Source organism: Neodiprion lecontei, chromosome 2 (genome assembly GCF_021901455.1).
Source record: "Neodiprion lecontei isolate iyNeoLeco1 chromosome 2, iyNeoLeco1.1, whole genome shotgun sequence".
Classification (NCBI taxonomy): Eukaryota; Metazoa; Arthropoda; class Insecta; order Hymenoptera; family Diprionidae; genus Neodiprion; species Neodiprion lecontei.
The window spans coordinates 18,789,360-18,815,213 of record NC_060261.1 but is presented as its reverse complement, the minus strand read 5'-3'; the positions used below and the strand labels follow the sequence as shown (position 1 = coordinate 18,815,213).

General features: G+C 37.8%; 1 protein-coding gene across 5 annotated transcripts in view; it reads right to left on the bottom strand.

The window, feature by feature from the left end:
* LOC107222126 overlaps window positions 1–25,854 on the bottom strand; it is a 53,772-nt gene that overhangs the window by 8,268 nt on the left and 19,650 nt on the right. The window contains exon 1 of one of the 5 annotated variants that reach the window (XM_046730908.1): window positions 4,612–4,825. The exons of 3 other annotated variants lie outside the window; for them this stretch is intronic. In XM_046730908.1, coding sequence (XP_046586864.1) covers window positions 4,612–4,645 — 34 coding nt within the window. In that variant the 5' untranslated portion in view covers window positions 4,646–4,825. Of the gene's footprint in view, window positions 1–516; window positions 684–4,611; window positions 4,826–25,854 lie in introns of those variants that run through there. One more of the 5 variants, XM_015661356.2, reaches the window with a different exon arrangement.

The following is a 25,854-nucleotide window of genomic DNA, read 5'->3' as shown; positions in this document are numbered from 1 at the left end:
TTGATAAAACTTTATGTTACGTGGTTTTTAAAGTTACTGATAACAAATCTGAACTCGAAATCCGTAAATTAAAAACGGCAGATCCAAGATGGTGGACAAACAAGAACGACAAGAAAAAAGTTCTGTAAAATGTTTTGGCGTGTATTAAATTGTTATAATTGGCATTCGGATTTGCACAGTTAGAATTGCAGAAAATTCTTGTTTTTTGTGGAAGAAAAAGGATTCTTACCATTTGTTTATATGGGCTATTTTTGCAACGAATAATTAAATTTTATTTTTTTTTCAGACTTGGAAATATTTCAGGGACCGTGTCCTACCGAAAAACTCAGCATTCGTTACAAAAAAAGTAGTGTAATAAATAAAAAAAACTGCAAAAAAGGTGGAACGCTGTGCGTCCCAGCGTGAATTAAAGGTTTTTATTAGTTTTTTCATCAAACTCTTCCGAGTTAGTGAAAAACATGTATAAAAGGTTAGTGTTTCGTCATCAAAGAAGAGACAGTTTAGAAATACACATACCATCGTCAATCATTGCGAAAGTCATAATGAAGATGAGAATGTATCTTCGGTTTTATAACTTCGTGTCACTATATGTGTACGCACTGCAGTTATATATATACGATATATATGCGACCAGTTTATGTGATGTATACAATTAATTTGCTCGTCTACCGCAGAGATGAAGAAATTAGAAAAAAGATCACAATACTTTTCTCGTTGACGTGGACTCTTTATAGTTTATGCGGACCTTGCACGTGAATTTCACACCGCGTATTAACTGATTGTGAGTTCAATTAACATTGATAACAAATGCGCGCAATTGCGAATGTATTCGGAGTCCAAGCCAACGGACGAAGCTGACTTCATGAAACACCGCGTGCCTTTGAGTCAAATCCCGACTTCACTTGGTGTTAATGTTGACTCGGTGAAGTTCGCTAGCCAACTAAAACGTTGCGACGCGACGTCGCAATCCGAATCGATCGACTGACGGACGAAGGCGTCATGTCACTGAGAATCCATTGGACGGGATCCCTGATAAATTTTCCGCTTATCCGTTCATTAGGTGTTTATCAACATTTCAACCGGATGCAGCTGTGCAGAGGCTTGCGGTCGCTGCAGGCTAACACTAAGATGGTTCATTTTAAACTTATATTTTTTTTTTCATCTCCCAACTAAAAACTCGGTGCCTAATTCAGAAAAAGAATTTTTGCTAAAGCGCAGATCATAAAAAAAAATATTTAGAGGCTAGGCACCTGATATATATTGGTTCATCTTTTTCATATCGTGGTTCAATTAAACATTGTTCATAAAACTCAGTACTGAAAACGAAATAGGGACCTTAAGGTGATGTAACACTCTTCGTTCGATAACAAAAACTGTTATCCAAATTCGTCCGAGATGATTAATCTTTCGGATAAAAGACCAAAACAGCCAACTGCGGAATTGTTAGGCACAGTTTGCTGTTGATTAGTGAACGATTAATTGGACAACGTTACAAAAAAAAAATTAACTAACATATATGTAAGTCCGTAAGCTGTACCTACACATAAAAATAAATTCAAAATATTTCCACCTAGTTTTCAGGTGGGGGACAAAAAAAAAAATATAAGTTTCAAATGTACCACCCTACTATACACTGTTAAAAATTTTTGTATGGAACTTCCTACACTGTATTGAAAGTTTTATTCGAATATGGGACAGTGAATTGACCATACGTTCATTGTTTATTCAATTTACAAATTCAATAAAACTACTACACAGTTTAATAAATTCAAATTACTTTTTTGTGTTTTTCTTATAAATTTTAGTAAAATCAAACATTTTCATCGAAAATTTAAAACAAATACATAGTAATTTACGTCGCTACACGAATTTGTAAATTTGCAACCGGATTTTGTAATTTGACAACTCTTTCGTACAGTAAATGTGTAGTAAATTCGCAATCATTTTTAACCCTTTGAGTCATAGTGGTAAGTATTCTTATCACCCATTTTATATCCATTTTTTGTAAATTTAAAGAACTTTTCAACATTTGTGTTTCCAGTTTCTTGCTATTTCTGATAGTATACTAATAGGTTTTCATAACGCAAGAAAAATTGTTGCGATATAAGGTAAATTATTATTGGTAGAAACAAATTGATTTAAAAAACTTCTGAAAATTGAAGGGGCAATTAATTTCCGAGAAAGTTACCCCTCTACACATCTATATGTTTTACATAAATTATAAATTTTGGAGATCACTGATTACGAATCTGAAATCAAATGTAAAAAATTCAAGATGGCGGATCCAATATGGCGGACGAAAATTTCGAATTCGTTCAAATGCGGAGCAACAACTCTGTCCAGAGGTTTTTAGGGTCGCTGATTACGATTCTGAAATCAGATTTTGACAATTAAGTATGACGAATCTACTCAGAGACCTCGAAAATTCTAGCATAGAGTTCTTTTAACGGATTCAATTAAATTAAAAAATTTTGTTCGACATATTGGATCCGCTATATTGAATTTTTGAATTTTGACTTCAGATTTGTAATCAGCGACCCCAAAAACTATGTAATACTAACTTGTTATAAAATGTTGACTCAGTACAATAATTCGTGACTCAAAGGGTTAACAGTGTATACCTACTAGCGCTGCTCAATTAGCAATTTCCTGTTACACATGTGGGAAAATTCAGCCGCATTATTAACTGAAAAAAAAATGTTGATTTTCTCACTTTTTTCTGTCATATCGTACAATAGGATAAAAAATAGCGCAGTAGTACAAATAAACACTTCGTGATAATTTGTGGCATTACATGCGTGTAATGTGCTAGTGAACTATAATCAGCAAGTGATTTACTTCGAGTTAGAAGCTGAAATGATAATAAAATTGAAAAATAAAGGCTGCGATTCAACTTGTTTCGATTCGCGAATTGTTACGTATGATGTTATTTGCGCTGAGTAACAAGTTTTTCATGTAATACATATCATTATCATGTAGCGTCAAAGGATGTGGTCAGATATAAGCCTTTATCTAGTACGTTGTCATGTCGAGGGCTTAAGTGACGCGCAAAGTAAATGAAGTCGTTTGTGCTTTCAGCTCGTGCAAAGTAATGTTGACTTTTATTGTATTTTGCTGAGGTTTCATAATGTGGTTAGATATTGTAGATTCTTGTTCCGTTTTACTTACACTCAGTTGAAAGCTTTTTCAACATTTGATTTGTTACGCACATTTTAATCAATTTGTGGGGAAGGATTTCGAAGTGAAGAGCAACTACTTCAAGTTTTAGTGGTATAGTGTAGAAAATTATCAAAACGTTGATTCGCATACATGTTTACAGCATATGGTGTGAATATAAAAGTGTAGAATCAAAAGTCATAAAAAATAGAGAATCTCTAATGAATATTTGATTTTGATCAAATGAATGAATTCTATACAAAAAGTCTAATTGTGTAGGATGTTTTTTTTTTTTTGCTCCTGACAATGAGTATCACAGAAATGTAGGTATGCGAAGTCATCGATGTCAATGATGATTGCAAAATCTTTGTATCACTTTTTTTTTCTTTTCACGAGCGTGGTGAGATATCTTGTAAATTATAAGACGGATTAACACAGATGAAATTTTGATTATGTATAGAGGTATTCTTATATATTTTTAAACGTATTTTTGGAAGTTCTGATGTGTTTTCTGCAGACGTTTTCTAATTTATACTTTCACTTCAAATCAGTCTCGGGCACGTGTTTTATTATTGTTCGATAATTTTTGCATACGAGAAAGCGACTTACTATCACTAAGATCTATTGTCCGCAGCATATCAAGAGTCCACATAAATAATGAAAATGTGTTGAAAACAAGAGTTGTGAATAACTTCATGCGATGCTTGTTTTGAGCTTAACCATGTTTTCGGTTTTGAAACACCAATCGTTACAACTTACTGACTTTCGATTTGAAACTATGCAACAACCGCTGCGATATAATTCGGCAGTATTGTTTATTAATTGATTGAAAAAAAAATTGTAACTTGTACGATGTATTAAAAACAAAAGGACACTTCTCTGAAAACTGTACGTGAGCGGAAAATGGAATACTTCGATATTTGTTCACTTCTTCGTCGTTTCACAACACGATTTTCGCGTTGGCACAGATCCTAAAATCATTTAGGCCATAGGTGGATAGGAATAAAGGATAATGGATAGTAAGATGGTCCAGGAAAAAGTCATTTTTGAATTTCGACTGTCTCGCTGGGAGGGTGAATTTTGAAATTCAAAACAGTGGATCCAATATGGAGGACAAACATCCCAAAAGTCGCTTACTATTGCCATATTAGAATCACCATTGTGAAAATTTCGAGTCCAAATACGTAATCGGGGACCCAAGAAACTTCCTTTTAAAAAATTTCATTTAAATCCGTTCCGTAGATTAGCTGTTTCCTTGAAAAGGGTTAAATAGGGAATCAACTTTCTAGCGGCACGGGTTAGAGTTGAGATAAAAATCTGAAGAAATTCGGGAATTATTTCTTAATTATTTGGAGTCGATTTGAGAGATGAGACAGGGGAAATCAAAAAGAGATCTTTTCAAGGACCACCCTAATGGATAGGTAGGTAGGCGATTGGGTATTCTTTGCATCGTACCCTTGAAAGTGAAGAGGCGCAGTAAGACTCCCATGGTTGCAATAAAGGTGGACTATATTGCGGCGAAAGAGATGTCCTTCTCGTTTAAATCCCCATGCCAAATACACTGTAATCTTGTTTGACTTAGGATGAATATAATGTAATATAATGTGATATAATGAGACTCCGGCAGAGCCGGCTCAAGACTATTGAAGGTTCCACCGAATGAAGCGATTATTAAATAGGGGGATCCCCTCTGTGCTGCCGCGACTCTTCCTGGAACCCAGCTCGTGGTCCATCTTCTAATTTGCCGCCTCCACAAAAGGTGAATAGGCCTATAATTGAGTTAAAAATAGTGAACATTTACGATACCAGAAATGCCGTACGAATAATAGTGTTAAATGAGGGGAATCAATGGTGGCTTGGTTCAACTTGGCGAACGGAGGAGGTGATAATTGCTTGCCAGCCGCATAATGACGTCTGTATAGGTAAAAATATGAGCAATCGATCCGTGCGATGTGTAAGAAGCTTCGTGTAACCCCAGTAGTTGGTTACATTTCGACCGATCGACCGACGGACGGACGGACAGATAAACAGACCGACAGACAGAGAGATTTGTCGAGGGATCGTCCTAGTGTAACGAATCGAAGAACAACTGATTTTCACGATTTTTTCAGATCAGTATAATTTTTTTAATATCAAATCACAGCACTCACGAAGAAGACATAATAATAAAAATTTTATCTTTCATTTTTATTCATTTTACACTTTTTGTACACTTTCAAAGGAAGAGATTTCAAGATATCCGTCTCAAAGTTGGACACAACATTCTTTATTTTGCAATGAAAGAATTTTTTGAAATCTTCATATTTTTACTAATGAAAAAGTGTAGAAAAAATAGGCTAAATTGGATACTTTTTTTCAAACGAGCTCCAATGTATCGTTTTTAATTAAAAAATAAACCTCTATATCAAGGCGGTGGCTTTCATACTAATTAATAATCTTTTAACAAATTTTGTTTCACATAATATTTAGGGCTTCAACCGTGTACACCTTGAGGACCGCTATATTTATTTTTTTTTTTTTTTTAAGACATTTTCAACCCTTAAAAAAATGTAAAAAAAATATACAAAATCAAAGTCTAAAAGTTTATTTTCTGTTCTTCATGAGTGCTTTGGTTTGCCATAAAAAATCAGACTGATTAGCGTAGTTTAACCATCGAAAAATAGTCCAGGCAATTTACAAAAATAAGGTACGCAGAATAACAAGTCATTACTTGGAACAATACATGAAAATAATATTAACACGCATATTTGCAAAGTCAAAAATTTAGAATGAAATACACTAAATAAGACAAATACGTAAAATGAAATAGAAATAAATAAGTAAATAATAAATAAACATACAAAACAAGAAACGTAGTTTAACGAGTATTTACAATAATGCGACGAAAGCGACGGTGGCATACAAACGATTGATGATCAAAGCGCAGAGGTTATTTGTAATCGAGGTGCTGATTTAAACCTTGTTAAAGGTACGCTTGAAGATTTTGTCGTAAAATAGCGGTCGAAATTTCGTGCATACATTTTTTGTTGGATGCAATTCATTTGAAATTTTGTTTGTGCGGGCTTTTGGGGTAGCTGATTAATAATCTGAACTCTAAATTCGAAAATTCAAAATGATGCTGGACATATGACGGACGCAAATTCTAAAATTTATTTCATATAGATATAACTTTATGCTACATGGCTCTTGGGGTTACTGATTACGAATTTGAATTCAAAATTAAAAAATTAAAAATGGCGGATCCAATATGGCGTACAAACAAAAACAAGAAGAAAAATTTTGAAAAAATTCTGTACAATTTTTTGGTGTGTATGAAGTTTCTGTAACAATTGGCACTCAGATTTTGATGGTAGATTAGCAGAAAATGTTTTTTTCTTCGTAGACAAGTACGAATTTCGACCATTTGTTTACTTGTGATGTTTTCGCAATAAATAAATAAATTTCGAATTTTTAAAAATTTTAAATATTTTAGGAATCATGTGGAACCAACAAACGCACCAGTTGTTACCAAAAAATTAGTTTAATAAATAAAAATCTGAAAAAAAAAGGTGGGATGCTGAGTGACCCAGCGTGAGTAAAGGGTTAAAAAAGTAGTCTCCTTGTTTTCTATACCCAAGCGTACATCGTCGACAATATTGATTAGCGCAATGTGAGTAGAAACTATAGTGTTTACGAAATCCTGACTGGGAAGAATCAAGTAAATCATTGCGAGAGATGTAGCTAGTCATTTGATTGAAAGCTACCGCTTCGAGAAGTTCAGCAAATGCACAGAAGATGCCGATTGGTCTGACATGGAAGAAAATACAACAGATACAGATATTCAAAGTTGGTTGTTCGTTAATCCTAATCGGTCACTGGGGGTGAATTTCACCCCAGACATTTTTCAAACTCCTTATAGAGTTCAGGAATAGACTTTGATAGTTTTTTTTTTTTTTGCTCGAAATGAATTCTGTAAAAAAAATAAAAAAATTCCCTAAAATTTTCATAAAGATTTTTTCCCCTTTTACCTTACGTGTGCTGATGTTTTACAATGTTTGAATAATCAATACTGGTTAGGAAAACTGAGTGAACTTTTTCTGTGAACCTTAAACAATGTCTAGATATTTTTTTTAATTTTTGAAACTCATTGTTGAGGCAGGATACCATTTTTTTGGAGCTGGGGTGCGATTCTGCTAAGGTGATAAAGTTTCAGAATATCCTCTCGAACCGTAATCAATTCATAATAAATACCGAACTATAATGATAAATTGTTTTATATGTGTAGGTTCTCGGTGTCGAAGATCCAATAAAAAAAAAAACAAACAGTCAAATACTAGATATTTCGGCACTTTGAGGAAGTCCCCCCACAAAAGCTGAATTGAATGTATTTATAAAAATCATAAATTATACACAAAGTAGAAAAATCGAAAAACTTATTACCTTCATAAAATATGATATGTTTGGTTTTACTCGACGATGGCTCATTTCATTTGGGAAACTGTTCTTCGCAAATCAACCATACCACATTTTTTTTCTCCTAACAGTCAATTCACAGTTAGTATTACTTACTGTTGATAGAAATAAACATTAGTGCAATCTCGAAGAATCATGTATTCAACAATTCTAATGTGATAAAAAAAAAAATTGTGAGTAAATAGTCTTCCGCGTAAAATGATTTATCGCAGAGTAGATTTTTCACTGTTTTTAAATACTTTGAAATAAATAATCGGTATCAAAGCTTTTGTTCATAATTTGAGTCTGTTTCGTTTTGCATTATTGAGGGAAGCACCGTGGCTTACAAACTACATACTTTGAGAAATACTTGCCATATAACCGTCTTGCAATAAAATTGTCGAACAAGTGTTGATTTTCAACTGTACATCCTTCTTAACGAACGGAAGGTTTCAAGTTTTCTCATTCGAGTCGTTTTTTCTCCAAGGAGTCCGAATAGATTGAACAATAAGCATTTGATTCGAATTGGAATTAAATGAAAATTTTTGTTTTGGTTTCTTAATTGTAACTGCCCCCCCCCCCCCCCCCCGCCATCTCTCTCCTCCACACTTTATAGAATCATAAAAAAAAAACCTGTACTGCAAACAAAAAAAAAAAAAAAAAAACCGTCACGGTATCACAAAAATTCCGAAGACAAATTTGAGAAGTATTGTCCACATATTCTATGCATGGGCTTTGTGTAATAATATTTCAAAGATCGCGAAAAAAACGAGAATAATAATATGGAGTAGGATTTAATTTCAGCAATTATAAATAAATAGCTACACTAAATGTATATTTGCTACGGCTTCACTTTGTAATATTCACATTAGATGTTCAGGATACATGCTCAGTTGAAGTTCATGTATGAAGTGAAAATTTTTCTGAAGTTGTAATGCAAGGTATAATTAGTTAACATAACGTGAATTAGGGTCAATGAAATCTATCGTAATAATTAAGACATGATGCGGTGCACACCGTTGCAGCATGCGTATACAACAGCTAACAAATATACCTCACGGTGATTCACTTTCCGGCAGGCAACGTGTGAAATTAGCCAATTATTAGAAAATCATGTATTTCAATAATGACAAGGTTATACATACAGTGAAACTTTTGACTAGCTGACATCTTCGGGACTAGAAATACTGTTCGTTGTTATGAGTGTCCGCTATTCAGAACAATTTAACATGTAAATTGTGCTTCGGGAGATTTTTAGACTGTCCGTTGTAAAGACGAATCTGTTGTTGGAAGGTGTCCGTTAAGAGAAGTTTCACTGTATAAGAATTTATTATCATGTACCTATAATTTATAATCAGGTACCTAACTTGACTTCGCACACTCTGAACTTCTAGAAGAGCTTATTTCTTATGGGTATGGAACGGTATTTCGGGTTGGACTCTGTCAATTATATTAGTAGTGAATTGACATATCCAAGAGCCGACGATATTTGCGTTTTTATAAATAAATTGGAAATTTATTACAGCGGAGAATTTTTTTTCACTCGTGACACCTATGTAGGTTATTAATTTATTACTATTCTATCATCAGGTTGTGGTAATACGCGCCTATGCTGCATTTGTATCAGAGGTACAGTTAATTGGTACTACTAATCATAAGGATTAGAGGGGTGAAAATGATCCCCAAAGATGGGCACCCAACAGGGTGATTTCTTGATGCGCTTGATGGATTTAAGTGAAACCAGCGTTCAAATGTTTCTATTCGTTAATAAAATTGTCGTCTAATAACTAATTAAAATTAAAAAAAAACTTAAACAAAAAAGAAAGATTGTTTTCACGCCTCTAAGCCTTTTATTAGCAGATGAGAAAATATACGGGTTTCTTAGTTTTCGATGCACTACGACATATACGAACCAGGTCAAAATCAGAGGGGTTGACCTACCTAGGGTTCCTTGTTAGTATAATATGCATTTTCCAAACATCATGCAATCATCGGTAATTAATACAACAGAAAAAATTAATGAAATGCATCCATCCACTTCAAAATTAACAATACGTTAATCTGTTCGAAGCTAACCGATCAATTGACTCAATCCGATTATATTGAATTCTATAAAATATGAACCCAAGCTGTAAGTGGCAGAACAAAACCATTTCAAATTAGATACCTTAGTAATGTTGAATAAGCTGTTATCAATTAGTTATTCTAATGCAAAAATGATTGTGTTTGAAAAAAATACAATTCATTTATTTGGTGTAAGAATCAATCTTAGAGAGACGACATTGTTACACGGGGTCGCACACGACATGAATGAGTATAGTAATTTCAATAAAGAATAAAAAGTAAATGTGCCCGCGAAGTACGTATAGTTCTTGGACTGATGTTCCGATAGCACTACACGAAATAGCGCGGTTCGACTTCAAGACGTATACCTACTTGTTGAGAGATCCTAGGGCTTGGGTTTTTTTCCTAAATTCACATTGAAAACTGACAATAGCGAAGTTGTTCTTTTATTTTTATTGTGATATCGTTTAGGTAACTAGGCAGATTTTTTTACATGTCAGATGTTTTTGCTTAGATACAGTAAACCTGCAGTTCATTGGTTCCCACCGAGTAGCGAAAACAGTTCTTGGCTCTTGGAGTACACATAACGAAGAGTCCCAGCATGGGCACACATGTGAACAGCACATTACAGAAATACTGTACAGTCAATAATACACTTGGACCAATTATTGGAAGGACAAGCAAAATTGATGCAAGAAACAAGGTAAAAATCATCAGAGCCTGTCTCCGATAAATCTTTGACTACGGAACAGCAAGTTTGATACCCATGCACACAGAAAAGAAACTCAATACGCTTGAAGTGGCATACAAGTAAACGCTGAGAGCAGTAGGAGGCTTTTGAAAGTCCTGCCATGGGTAATCTACATACTATGGGAAATTCTTGATAAACCAGACCTCCAAAATGAACAGAAGGAAATACAACACAGGACATGTGGAAAGTTCTAGGATTGACAAGGCCAATCCCTCTGTCAATCACTACAGAACAATGAGTACCGAGCACAATTGCTCCGACAAGGAAGGTACCGAAATGTACTTTTTGGTCGAACGGCACAATGACATCATCAGCTGTATATAACCGTGGCCACCATCGTACACACCCACCTACACAGACATAAGACTAGCCTTAAGAAAGGGCCAAATCCAAAAAATGAATATCCAAGCCAAAAAGCAATGAGAATATTTAAGAACACACAAAGGCAATAGACGTGCAAGTAAGGATCTACGTTAAGCCATACTACACTCACGACACAAAGCATCTCCGAATGTATTATCCAAAGAAAGAAACATGGATAAAAAATTTATACAAAAAAAAAAAAATAAAAATGTATCACTGTGGTGCGTCATGTTGGGTATACTTTTGCTAGGTAATGCGACTACTGGACCCAGCACGCACAGCTGCCCACAGTCAGAATCGCTTGGAATATTACATATGAGACTCTCACAGACGAATTTATCATAAACATGTTAAAATGACTACGTATAATCGAAGGTGTTTTTATCATTGGCGGTCTACTGTTTACGCGCCACCAGTCATACATACACAGGCAAATCCATCTCTGAAGGTCTCGTACGTATATCCCAAGTGATTTTGGCCCTGGGCTGCTGCGCCTGCTGGATCAAGTAAAAGTGCTATTTAGCAAAGGATACATGTATGTATTTACATATCTACCAGGATGCGCCAACATGATACGAGTCAAGAACTGTTTTCGTCGATGGAACGCAGGTTTGCTGTACATGCTTTTGTTCGCTTGAAATATGCAAAGACAATTAGGTTGCTCAATTCGTGCCATGTCATAGAATTGACGGAGACAAACCTTTCTACGCTAGAAGAACAACGGAGAGTTTAATAATACATTAAATACGTAGGGGTCGATGCTCAAGTGGCCATTTTTTTGCGGGATTTAATACAACTCGATTACAGAACTCCGCAAAGTACGTCAAATCGTCAGGTAAAAATATACATATACTAAATACGGTATTTTCGTTGCGAAATGTCAAGTAAAATTGTCACCAGGCTTCTCAGTCGGTGACATTACATTGTATGATATCCTATTACATTCCGAGTCATATTAAGGTCATGTAGTACTCCTACCTTTACCGATCACTGGCGATGAACAAACTCACCTATTTTTCTTCCTACATCGAATAAACCTAGGAACGCTCGGCCATGCGCCCAGCTGATCGTGAGACCATCTTTTATTTACGAAATTATTTTATTTCCTAGTTTTCAGCTAGCGATATCAATATTCCATGAAAACAGTCCTATGACGGCTCATTTTACTCCTCATTCTTTCGAGAATTGCGCAAAGTATCTCAGCTATTCACTTTTTAGCCCCTGAAATACGGGAAATGTGGGAATAGTAACACGTGTCAGAAGAACCACACATTTTTTGACGATTTACGGGATATGAGTAACTTTTCTCAATTCCGTTACAAAAGAGCGATGCACCGTCGAAATTTGAACCCTTTCCGTTCATTTGTTTATTTAATGTAGAAAGGACAAGGGTGAGGTTGCTCGGTCGGTAGAGTAGGAATACTACATGATCTTAAGTCCTCGCTGATCCGGCGAGTGATATATTTCGTGACGTCAGAAGCGGGAAAATTTCATTGCTTCATCATGCAAGAACGGGGGTACGAGGGTACGAATCTGACTAGAAATTTTTTTAAGTCGTAGCTTTAATAAAAGTGTAGGTCTGTATCACAGTCATTGGTAATGCAGATCACTGATAATATTTATTATGAATAACGATGAAATAAATAAAATCACGTCACATCAAATATGGCAGATTGGGATTACCGACTTGTTGAATATTCACCGCTTCTACGATTTCAGAATATCATTCAATTGCGACAAGGAGATAGAGACGTTGAAAATACACACGTAATCCGGGAAAACCAATTCCATCAGTTATTTTTTCGTAAATATGGCACGATTCGACAAGGAAAGGTCCAGGTGATAGGAGCCCGATCGTGATCTACAAGATGTCTGTCTTGATTTTTAAGTGATTTCATTGGTCGGATCTAACGGAACTAGCCAATCAAATCACCGGCCTTAGGTTGGACGTCCAGAAGCACTGTAAATACTTATGACGTCACACAACGGATATTTACAAGCCAGGTCAGCGGCGTCTTAAGATACTATGATCTGTTCAGTTTATTTCGAATTGTGGATCCCAAATTGTTCCAACTTTTCAAAAATGTAAAATTTTCCTAGAGTTGTTCAAAGTGCTGCAAAATTGATTGTGTTGATTATAGAACTACGAGTGCGATTAAATTCATACTGCTATATCTAAATGTATGCAAAATGAAAATAAGCATAGAGATCTTTTTACCCGACACTCTGATGAAAATAGCATTCGTTTCTTGTCTATCTGTTTTTATTGAGCCCATCAACTGATTGTTAGTAAACATAAGTAAGTACAATGCGTATGTACATATCTATTGTGGCTTGTCGTCAAATGAACATTCAACCAAACTTAAACATTTCTTACCAGGATTTCTTTCATTTCTGGTAAATCGAGCATGTCGACAACAATTAGGGTTCACAGACGTTGCTCATTCATCAGTTACACGTTATGGGTATATATCGAATGCATTAAGAAAAACAATAGTTTTGCCAACTCGAGATAACTAGTTAAAGCGAAAAGGCATTTTTTACTCGAAAAAATTGTTATCGCTGTCGAGCTTTCGCGCTAAAAATATGGTCTGAATATAAAATGACGAACGTAACCACGAACTGCACACACAAGAAAAAAATATGAAATTCACGAATTTTGGTGAACAAATAGGATAACAGAAATGTCTTGTTATTATTAATTGAAATAAATTTGGTTACACTCAATAACTAAAAACTCTGGCTATTTTGTTGACTGATGAAATAACATTATTTAGAGTCGAAAAATATTTATTCCTCTGTCTATTTGATCGCCGTGTCTGGTGAATAACAACGAATCGTGTTCCTGTATATATAGCGAACTACTTTATTTTATGGAATTCCGGTATGATTTAGGTATAGAATACGTGCGGTATATCTATTTCCATTCAACGCTCTAGACTTTGGCGTAACGTGGGTAAAATAATTGTTACATGACCCGCGAGCACGTGCTGCGACATATCGCGGGCCGTTTAAAGAACGTGCGACTTTAATACGCGGATCGTGGATAAGTGTGCCGAATAATTACGCAACGCCGGTGTCGGTTTGCTGCTGTAGGCGGGCTAGACGCAAGAAACGGTCGGCGTGAAAATTGATTTTAATGTGAAACTGATGGATGGACGTGAGTAAAAGTTCGCTCTATTATAATTATAATGTAGATACACAAGTTTGCCGTATGAACTATAGAGTTGTATTTGTTTCAGACGGCTGCACCCTTAGAGCGCAAAAAATTTGTAACTATATTACTTATACATATCGCAATTTCAGACAAAACGGAGATCGTATTTTTAACTGACCACTCCTTTTCTTCGAGAATAAAAAGAAGGACATTATTATAATCACCCTAAAAATGAAAAGTTGATATTTCACTAGATCTGGACGTTTCAAGGTCTAAATAATCACCTCCAACCACTTTTTGATGGGACTCTGTGTTCGTGTATGAGTGATTAAGTTTTGTCCGACGATATCTGAAGAACGAACGAACAGATTTTTATGATTTTGGTATCAATTGACGGGGCTCGTCTTAAATTGAAACTGGCTAAATTTTTCACTTCAGCGGACACGTGGTTTTTGAGTTATTTGTCAATAAATTATTCTCTGATTGCAAGATATTTTTCAATAATTTGTTCAAAACATCCGAGTTTTTCTTCTTGTAGACGATTTCGATGTTCTTACTGAAAATTATGTCCCATTCGAGAAGGAGAGCACAAAAATAATACGATAATTAGAAGTACCGGTACTTTCTAGAAGTTGATCGACGGTTTGAGAAATTGAATGTCATAATCGTATTCGTAAGTTTTTTGCCGAAAAACTTAAATCAATCGAAAATATTTATTTCTGCTTGACTCAAAGAATATTACGCTTGGATTTTTGGTAACAACTGCCTAGTTTTTTGGTTCCACATGGTTCTCGAAATATTTCCCAGTGTAAAAAAAAATATTAAATTTATTTATGTATTTACTGCAAAAATAGCACTTGTACACAAATAGTTGGAAGTCGTATTTTTCCACGAAAAAAAGGACTTTCTGCTAATCTACCATGAAAATCCGAACGCCAAGTTTTACGTCAACTTAATACACACCAAAAAATTTTGCAGAATTTTTTCAAAATTTTTGATTTTGTTCTTGATAGTCCGCCATATTGGATCCACCATTTTGATTTTTTGAATATGAATTCAGATTTCTAATCAGTGACTCCAAAAACCATGTAACATAAATTTTTATCAAAATCAAACAACTTTTTAATTCACGTCCGGCATATTGGATCCGACATGTGGAATTTTCGACTTTCGAGTTCAAATTCGTAATCGGTCACCCCAAACGCCCATGAAAGACAGCGTGTAATGGGTAAGACGAAAATTAAGATATTTGCAAGGAAGAACAAAAGGCACCTTTATCCTAGTTTAGCCCTTGATCCACATAGATAATTGAGAGGAGATAAATTTGCGAATTACAAAACAAACGTTTCGAGATTAGAGTGAAGCAGAGAGATATGACTAAAATATCAAACAAAGAGCAGCGGGAACGAGGATCAGGTGCAAAAGCGTAAACCGTAGTAGGTATTGGGTTTACATTTGCAGTGGGGACACACAAAACGATTAACGCTCGACTCAAAGGAGCGCGGCCTTATCTCGCGGTTGATCGTAAAATTTTATTGGATCAAGAAACAGAACCATCATTGCTTACACGGTTATGATGGTGGTGCAATCAACTGATTACGGATATTGTAAAGAGATTTTGGTTAGCAGGCTTGAAACTCATCGTATTTACGTAATGGACGAATGGTTTCTTTGCAGAAGTCCCGCGGTAGCTTCGCATTATACTTGCTGCTGCTTCTGGTGAGTTCAGCGCTGCAAGTATAGGCGTGTTTCACAACTAGAGAACAGACTTAATTGTAAACCACTCCATTCTTACATACTCGGCAGGCACGCGGTGTTTAAACAAGTCGGTTATTCAACACACTCAGTGTTAAATGGAAGACAGAAATGTAATTCTTACGTCCTTTCAAAACATTCCATGTCACTCTAAAATTAAGCATCCTACCTGTACTTCGATAGTCCCTTAAATTTAGTTGTTCAGAAACTTCCTTGGGTATTTTATATATTCTGAGCCGTCACGGAGAACGTTAAATCTCGGTGAAATCTGTCGATATTTCGAAATTCTTAATTAAAAGAATCTATTCATAATTTCATGCCAATTTTGAAAAAAAAAAATCTTTGATCTTTTAATTCTGGAGGTAACTTGGAAGCAATTGAAAATACGACGACCGATCTAAGGCTACACCAATTTATTACTATTTTTGAAACGCGCACTTTAATCAGACCCTCGATTATCTTTTCAAATCTCCGGCGCAAGTTGTAGAGCGGCTCCCATTGATCGCAGCACTTCTGACGTCACGCTAAATGGCGCGATGAGCTCCAGAACTCCGTGAGTGAGGTTATTGCGGGGCCATCTCGTGTGATTGACCAAAAGAGATACTCTTTCAGACTTCCCCGAATTTAACTTTGTCGTCAAGATATCTAGCATCTCATTCGCTTTTCGAGGATAAGGCACAATGGCTGAAACGGTGGCATTGTGCGGCTGACAATAATTGAGTTTCATATCACCAATTGTGTTCGCGATTTTTTGAAAAATAATGTTTCAAACAGGGCAATGCTTGACCTCACGGCCCGCACTCGGTTCTTTCTGACTCTTCCGATTGCGAAAATAGATTGCTTATCTTTCCTCTACAAAGAAGTACTTGAGTGTCAAAGTCAGTATGCCTAGGCCGCTAATACAGTATACTCGTTACATATGGTATAGGTATGTACACATTACGCACGTTACATTATACGTTCAGATCTCACCGACAATATTCAAATCTTCAAACAGTGCCTTACTGTTAGTTGTGAAACGAGCATCCCCACATAGCCGGCACGCTTGCGCGATAATATAAATCTGCGCAGGATATAATTTATTTCAATTTACAGATTTACCGAAGGTTATTCATTGAGGAAAAATTTGCATTCGACGCGTAAAGTTGCCGTCGAATGCTTTCAGAAGTTGGGCAGATTTTTCACTTAGAAAAAGTAGATTCTCAAGCTGTATCAGTAATCGATTAACCAATCGATCAAAACAAAAACTTGTTGAAATGATGTGTTAATCGATTTAATGAATACTTGTTTATTTAGAAATATTAATCAATCGATTGATCACACCACTGTGATGAATAAGAGACCAGTAGTCGAGATAAATAATTCTGTTGAAACTAAAAATAAAGCGAAGTGTTTTCTATAGGATTTTTCATATCGAATTTAAATCTATTCATAGAACTCACTAGATGTCTAGAGTTTTTTTCTGTTCAATAAATAGCGTTGTAAATTACGATAAACTGTGGGAGATGATTTATTTAATTCACTTTGCCAAACTTGACTGCGGAATAAAAAATTTTTAGTACTCAATTCAAAACAAAATCACAAAGGAAACACGTTTAAGGGATTTTTGACTAGCTGTAAGTCGAGAACGAAATATTGTCAAGAGTTGGAACTTAACGGTCAAAATGTCGTCGCGTCGCGTATAAGTTTCGGACTTCACTCGAAATTTGGGCACTTTCCATTGGCGAATTTTTTGACGGTTCAACAAGTCAGATACTAAGAAACCTGATTCTTTTTTTTATCATATTTCATTCATGAAATTCTTACTCCAATGAGAAAAATTTTTAGACAACTTCGGATTCTTCACTGAAAAATCTAAAATAAAGAATATTTTGGTTCATTTGTGATAATTATTTACTTGCGTATGAAAACAAAAAATGTTTTTACTATATGGATTTGTATATCGTAGATTTTGAGGTCGCTGAATGCAAACCTAAAATCAGATTACGAAAATACGAAATAGCGGATCAAATATTATGGGAGAAAATACGAAAAGTAGTCAAACTTCGAAAAACCTTTGTATCTTTAGTGTTTATATTGTTTTTTACATTATGTCAGTTATTTTCTCATATTTAGGCGCTCAAATTTAAAACAACTCAATCAAACCAAAATTGAAATTTGAATCCACTATATTGCACCAATTCTCAACATTGCATTCGTCATATTGAATTTTAAAAACATTATTTTAAATTCAAATTCAATCACATCAATAACCGAAATACTGACATCATGGGATAAATCTGTAAAAGAAATGTGTGACACAAAAATGGTTCGAAAATCTCATTTTTACCGCACTGCCAAGGGGTTAAAAGAAATTAAGGGGTTACATGGATTTCGAAGGTGAAAAACATCGTATTTTCTCCATTAGTTTTTTTAATATAATACAAAAATTATTTTATTCAAACTATTAAGTACGTTAAAGAACAATATTTGAATAATATTTTGTCAAATTTTCATTGAAAAATGTTTAAAATTCAGCCGTTGAGACCTGGTTCCTGGATGCCTCGCAGAGAAAAGTATCCCTGCGGTGGCTACGATAATTCGTAATAGATTCATCCGAAATTAAAAAACCAAATACTTTCTGTTAGTAGATGAGTATAGTTCGAGACTGAACGAAGGATTAAAAAGAAAATTGAAATTTGAATTTTTGGCAGAGTTGTATGCAAAAAAGTGGGATTCTCGGTGAAATTTATACCATGTATTTATTACCTTGTGAAATAAGTTGTGGCCGAGGAAGAACAATCCTTCCTTCGATCACTAGTCAATGCTACTTAGAAGAAGTGTGCAAAATGCCAGTAAGATCGATGGATCAGTTTTTGCGAAATCGTGGCCATCGACTTCAGACATACAGTGTTGAGAAAAGAACGATATACCTGCGACGCGAAGTTCCCGGCTTGTCAAGTCTAATGAGAGGAATTTTCAAAGGCTTTTTTTCCTAGACTTTTACTCCAGTTGACGTGAAGCTTTGAGAAATTATTCTTGACACGTTGTACTATTGGATACAAATCTTAAAAAAATGTCGAAACCCATGTAACCCTTTAATTAAATAATTCCATGCTCTAGAATAACGAATCGAACTACGTTGATTCTGAGTATATCCACTTGTTCCGCGAGGCGTCTGCACCGCGGATAAAAGGTGCAAGACTAATCGCAATTCATGTCTCACGATAAAGCAACGACACGTATAAGTTTTTTCTTCTTCACCCATAATTCACATTTATCAAGGTTTTTTTAGGAAGTCTGTATGAATTATGAGTAATATGGAGTCCAGGTAGGCGTTGACGGATTCTGCTATGGTCTAGGCCACTCTAGGCGAATGCGATTTCAGTGAGAAACACCTATGCTTCCCGCCGAACGGCAATAAGACTATTGGAGCCTATTAGAGCCTGACTTCACAAAAAGCGTACGGCCTCACGCACAACTATGTGCAGACTTTCAAGTCAATTCAATTCTACCTATCACTCTGTTCTTTACGTGTCGAGGACTGGAAAAAAAGTATTAAGTCTGTCTACCATTTTTCTCACTAAAAAAACTCGCACCTGATTAATTCTGTACCCTCGGTCATTATTATTTTTTATTTTTTTTTATAATTTCCATTGCATCGAATATTCTAGTTTTCAAAAAAATTTTTTTTTATAACTAAGCAATACCGATAGAAGACGGCCACTATTAAGAAAGGCTCATCGCCAGAGTGACAGTATCAACCTTTTAATTCATGCTGGGACGCTCAGCGTCCTACCTTTTTTTTGCAGCATTTTATTTATTAAACTACTTTTTTGGTAACACTGCCGAGTTTTTTGGTTCCACATTGTCCCTAGAATATTTCCAAGTCTAGAAATAATATAAACTTGTTTATTTATTTATTGCAAAAATAGAGCATGTCAACAAATGATCGAAATTCGTACTTTACCACAAAAAAAAAAAGAAAGCATTTTCTGCTAATCTACGACGAAAATCTGAAAGCCAATATTTTCACAAACTTAATACACACCAAAAAATTTTTCTCGTTGTTTTTGGTTCTCCGCCATACTAGATCCGTCATTTTGAATTTTCGAATTTCGAGTTCAGATTCGTGATCAATGACCCCAAAAACCATGTAACATATAGTTTTACCAAAATTAAATAACTTTTTGAATTTACGTTCGCCGTGTTGGAACCGCCATTTTAAATTATCAAATTTCGAGTTCAGATTCGTAATCTGTAACCCCAAAAGCCAATGCATGTGAAATTTCAAGTGAATTGCATGTAATGAAAAATAGATGCATGAAAGGGCCTATCTGTCATGTATATCATGAAACTTTTTATATTGTCACTCTGGAGATGGGCGTTTCTAAATAGTGACCATCGGGATATCTTCTCCCCCTTCACCACCCATCCTCCTCTGCCCGTTTTTTGTTGTATGTATGTATGTATGTAATCTTTATTGTTCCCCTTGGGGTTACAAGGACTTCCCTTTTCTTCTTCCTTTACAATATTTTTTTTTTTTTTTTTTTTTTTTTTTTTTTTTTTTTTTTTTTTTTTTTTTTTTTTTTTTACATGTTTTCTTAACCTATTCTTACCCTAATTCTTACTTCCTACCTTATCCTTACTTATTTTCTAATTGCCTGTGTCCTGTGCCATTGCCTTGCCATTCCCTTACTTTCCCTCTTATCCTTTTCTTACTTTTTATCCTTATCTTTACTTAACCTTATCCTATTTTACCTTATTCTATTCCCTAATTCGTCCTTATCCTAATCGACTTCCATTTCCCATTCATATCTCACTCTTTCATTCTCTTGTACATCCCTGATCCTTTCCAATTCTCTCATCCAGACTTCTCCCCCCCCCTCCTCACCTAGCATCTCCCTCACCACCTCCTGCCAGCTTTCCTCCCTTCTATCCCAGCCTACGCACCTTTCCCATACGTGCTCCCATGTTTCCTCCTCCCCCCCGCACACCCTACACCTTCTCTTTTCCTCTTCTTCCCAGTACCTTGCCTCCTTCATCTCGCTTCCTAACCTAAATCTTGCCACCCTTATCCACCTGCTTTCTCCCCATCCCTTTCCCAGATATCCTGGTATCCCTTCTCCTTTCACTAGCCTGTACCATCTGTTGTACCTCGATTCCCTTATTTTCTCCCACCTCTCTTTTCTCTGTTCTTCCCTCTCTCTCTCCTCTATTTCCCTAAACTCCATCTCGCCCCTCTCCCTTCTCGCGACTACCTCTCTACTCTCTGCTCCCCTTTCCGCAAAGAAACTTTCCCTTTCTCTTTCCCACCTCGATCCCTGCCTCCCAGCTTCTGCCTTGTCCCTTATCTCTTCCCAGCATCTCCTAGCTAACTCGCTACCCTCCCCTCTCTCCAGCTTCCTTTCAAAATTCCATGCCCTTCTCCCTACCCTAATCCTTAGTTTCTCCCTCTGTAGTTCCTCCCTTACTAAATATCCCGGTGTTCTCCCATCCACTCCTAATGTCCATCTCAAAAATCTATCCTGTACCGCCTCGACCGCCCTCCACTCTCTCCACCCCCATATCTCCGATGCATACTCTATTACCGTCCATACTAGCCTGTCAAATAACCAAATCCTTTTTTCCCAATCCCTCCCAAACCTTCTTTTTCCTATTCCCCATACCTGCCTCATTACTACCCCTGCCTTCCGTACTCTCTCTTTCACCTGTGCTTCCTGTCCCCCATTGCACTTTACTCTATACCCTAAATAGCTGAACTCTTTCACCTCCTCTATCCTTTTCCCTTTCCATCTCCAATCTATGTTTTTCCTTCTACCGCCTCCTTTCCTAAATCTCATAATCTTTGATTTCCCTACATTTACCGTCAGCCTTTTCCTATCCATATACCTTTCTAACTTCCTAATCATTACCTCCATTTCCTCTTCACTTTCCGCTAGTAGCACCATATCATCCGCATAAGCTAACGTGCATACCCTGCCGCCTGCTAGCTCCACCCCCCCAACCCTTCTCCCTCTCCCCATTTCCTCTTCTAAGTCCGCCAGCAGCAGGTTGAACAAATGCGGACTGAGCGGACATCCCTGCCTTACCCCCCTCGCTGTCCAAAACGCCTCTCCTAGCTTACCCCCGCTCCTTACTCGACTCTTTGTTTCCTTGTAAATTTCCTCTATCCTTACCCTTAGCCCTTCCCTCACCCCTCTCCTTTCCATAGTCTCCCACAGCACCTTCCTGTTCACTGAATCAAAAGCAGCTTTCAGGTCCACAAAAAACGCCACCATCTTTCCCTTATCCTTTCCCACCTGCCTATTGATTAAATAGTTAAGAACATATATATTGTCAATGGTGCCCATGCCTTTTCTGAAACCCGTTTGGTTTTGCGGTATCAAGCCCTTTTCTTCTACCTCTCTTTCTAACCTATCCGCTAATGCCATCGCATACACCTTATATAGAGTTGGCATCAAAGTCACCCCCCTATACTCTTCTACCCTTTTCCCCTCCCCCTTCTTAACTATCGGCGCTATCAATCCCTCCCTCCAATCCTCTGGCCAGCCCTCCCCCACCCAAACTCTGTTACATGTTTTCCATATCCACTGCTCCATTTCTTCCCCCCCATACCTCCATACCTCGCTAACTATTCCATCCCCCCCTGGCGCCTTTCCATCCCTCAGCTTTCCTATCACCTTTTTAATCTCTTCCCTCTGCAGCTCCCCTTCCCCGTCCCCCTTCCTATTTACCGACTCCCCGCCTTCTGTTACCTTGCTTTCTACCCCGCCTAATACTCCCATGAAATACTCCCTCCACTCCTGATCTCCTATTTCTTCATTCACCCTCTTCCACTTCTTTCTTTCCCTATTGACTATCTCCCATACCTTGCTTTCTGTCCTTGCTTCCGCTGCTTCTTTTATGAATCCCTCATTTTCTTTCTTTTTCCTCTCCTCGCATAGCCTATTATATTCCCTTCTTTCCTTTCTATACGCGTCCCCTTCCCCCTCCCCCTTTCTCCATTTCCTTAGACTCTGCCTAACTTCCGCTTTTTTTCGCCTACATTCCTCGTCCCACCATCCCTTTTTCGCTTCCCTCCCCCTCCCTCCTACATCTAAGGCTCGTCTAAACTCCCTTATTCTTTTCTCTATCTCTTTCCCTACATCCACTTCTCCTATCCCCTCCCATTTGACTTCTGTTCTAAACCTCATCCTACCCTCCTCCGTCCAGTCTCCTCTATTAGTTCCCCCTACTCTTTTTCCCTTCCTTGTCCTAGCCACTGCCCCCCTCAACCACACTATTACCGGGTGATGATCCGAGTCAACCCTATCCCCAATCTCTATCCTTTTGACCCTATCCCTCACCTCGATGTCTCCTATAGCGTAGTCTATCACTGTCACCCCTGCCCCTCCTACATACGTAAATTCCCCCTCCTCATCCCCCTCTATGTTCCCGTTCATTATTGTCCATCCTGTCTCCTCTAAAAATTGCACCAGCTGCCTACCTTCCGAGTTTATTTTCCTGTCCTTTGATTTCCTACTCCTACTCTCCTCCTCTCCTTCTCCCCAGCATCCTCCCCCCTCCTGCCCTGTCCTTGCATTAAAATCACCCCCCACTAACACTTTTACCCCTCCCTCTATCTCTTCTGCCCGCTCCTTCAATTCCCCTATCTTTTCTTTGAGGTCCCCATTTACGTATATTCCTATTACTACCCATTTTTCCCCCCCTACACTTATTTTCCTTTCTATCATGCCCTCTTTTACCTCTTCCCTCCCTCCCTCCCCACTTACTATCTCCCTTCTTACCCCTGATAGCATTCCGCCTATTGCTCTTCCCTTCCTATTTTTTCGAACCGCATACTGCACTTCCCATTTATACCCTACTGGCAACTTATTTCTAATCCTTTCCCACCCCTTCTTTTCTATCCATGTCTCCATTAGAAATATTACATCCCACTCCCCTAGCCCCCTCCAGAAATCTTCATCCTTTCTCGCGAGCCCCGCCACATTCCAAAAAGCTACTTTCCACCCCTCCCTTTCTGTCTCGCCTACTCCCCTCTCTCTCCTCCTTATTTCCCTCCCCACCTGCCTCTGTCCCCCCCCACTACCCATTCCCCCGACTGCCTTTCCCTACGTACCCTTCCCTGTGCTTCTATACTTCCCTCTTGTCTTTCCTCGCTTGCTGACCTTTCCCTATCGCTTTCCCCCACTTTTCCCCTCCCCTCCCTTTGCCCCCCTTCCCTCCCCTCCCTTTGCCCCCCTTCCCTCGCTCTCCCTGTACCATCCCTAAGCACTTCTCCTATCTCATCCCACTTCCACATTTTCCCTTCTATCCAGATCTTTGCATACCCTATTCTTACTCTGTTTCCCCTTCTCTCCTCAATAGCTGCTATCTCCCTCAACTTCCATTTCATTCTTCTCTCTGCCCAGGTGAGATCCTCGTCTATTCTCTCCTCCCTCCCTTTGAGTAGGCTTTTTCTTCCCATTACCTGCCTCTTTTGCTCCCTATTTCCTAGTCTTGCTATCCATATACCCTTTTCTCCCCCCTTTTTCGCGCCTACCTCCCACATATCCTTTACCTCAACCTCTACCCCTATCAGCTGCAAAATCTTTTTCAACTCTTCCTTTTCTCTTCCCTTCTCAAGTCTCGCTCCTCTCAATACTATATTTCCCCTTCTTTCTTCCCTTTCTTTCCTCTCTATGGCCCACTCCATCTCTTTTAATCTATTTATTGTTACCTGCGCCACTTCCGCATTTCCCTGTACCTGCCTTTCTCCCCCTCCTTCTGCGCTCTTCTTTTCTAATTCTATCAGCCTCTCCTTTACCCTTTCCATCTCACCCCCTCTCCGCTCTTCTACCTCTTCTAGTCTTTTACCTAGATCCCTTATCATTTCCTTCATCTCCCCCCTCTCTACTTCCCACTGCTCTTCCCTTCTAGCCATTTCGCCTTTAATCTTTTCCACTTCTTCCCTGATCCCCCTTCCCTGCCCTTTGACCTCCTCTAGACCTATCTTTAGCTCTTCCCTAATCAACCTTAACATATCTTGTATACCCCCTCCCTCTACCTTCCCTTCCTCCCCTGTCTTACCCTCCGGCGATCGGTGCACTTTCCTACTTTTCCCAAATACTCTTTCTCTTTCCTGCAACTCGTCTGCCTCTTCCTCCCCTTTTTCCCCTTCCTCCTCCCGCTTTCTCTTCCATAAGTCTAGCACCGTCGCCGACGATCCCAGGCTATGCCTCCTATCCCTCCCTAACGCTGCAACTGCCCCCGGCCTACCTTTCTTTTTCTCCTCCTCTTCCCTGTTCGCCCCTTCTTTTTGGCCACCCGCGTTGCTCATACTATTTCTCTCCTTCACCGCTCCCTACCTTATCTATCCGCCGCCTACCTGTCTACTCTATCCCCCTTCTTACTCCCTAGGTGTCACTGCCTATTCCTATCTTATCCGAATCGTTGCCGTCCGCCTGCTCTTTCTGCCTAACCTCAAAACTCTCCCCCTTCTTTCTTTTTCCCCCGCCCTTCCCTTCTATCCCTGCCTCCCTATTCCCTTCACCCGACCGCCCGTCTATGTCTTCCCCGCTCCTTCTCTGCCCTATTTCCTTTTCTCCTCACCTTTGCTATCCTGCTAAATTCTCTCCTTTTCTCTCGGACTCTTTCGCACACCTGTCACTCACATTCAGAACGGAAACGGAAGTCCCCGTTTTTTGTTGATATATATCTAATAGAAGAAGTAAATAGAAGTAGATTCTCATCGAAATAAACCGATTCTGATTTACGCACGGAATTATTTTCATACCTGTGCGTCAAATAATTATTTCTGCGACCTATCCAAAAAGAACGTTAAGTAAATTCATAGAAATATTTCTCTCCGTACAAAAGCTGTGTGTTACGTTCGCAAGGAGCGTGGAGTCGATGACGAAATTTCGAGGCGATGAAAACGAACGGACTGCATTACTGTGTCTATTTATCGCAATATGTGTGTAGCCTTGACGTAAAAAATTACCAATTTCTACATACGTGTTCAATCTACAGAGAGATATGTAATATGTGTGCATATAATCCAATTCCGCGCCAAGTTAATCTGAGATTCGTATAGAAATCGCATTGATTTTTCGGGTTTTTGTCGCGTTGGCAATTAATGGGTGAAAAAAAATATCCGATCAAGAAAGAGAAAAATATTGTCTGAATAACGAGTCCTATACTCGATTAGAAACAT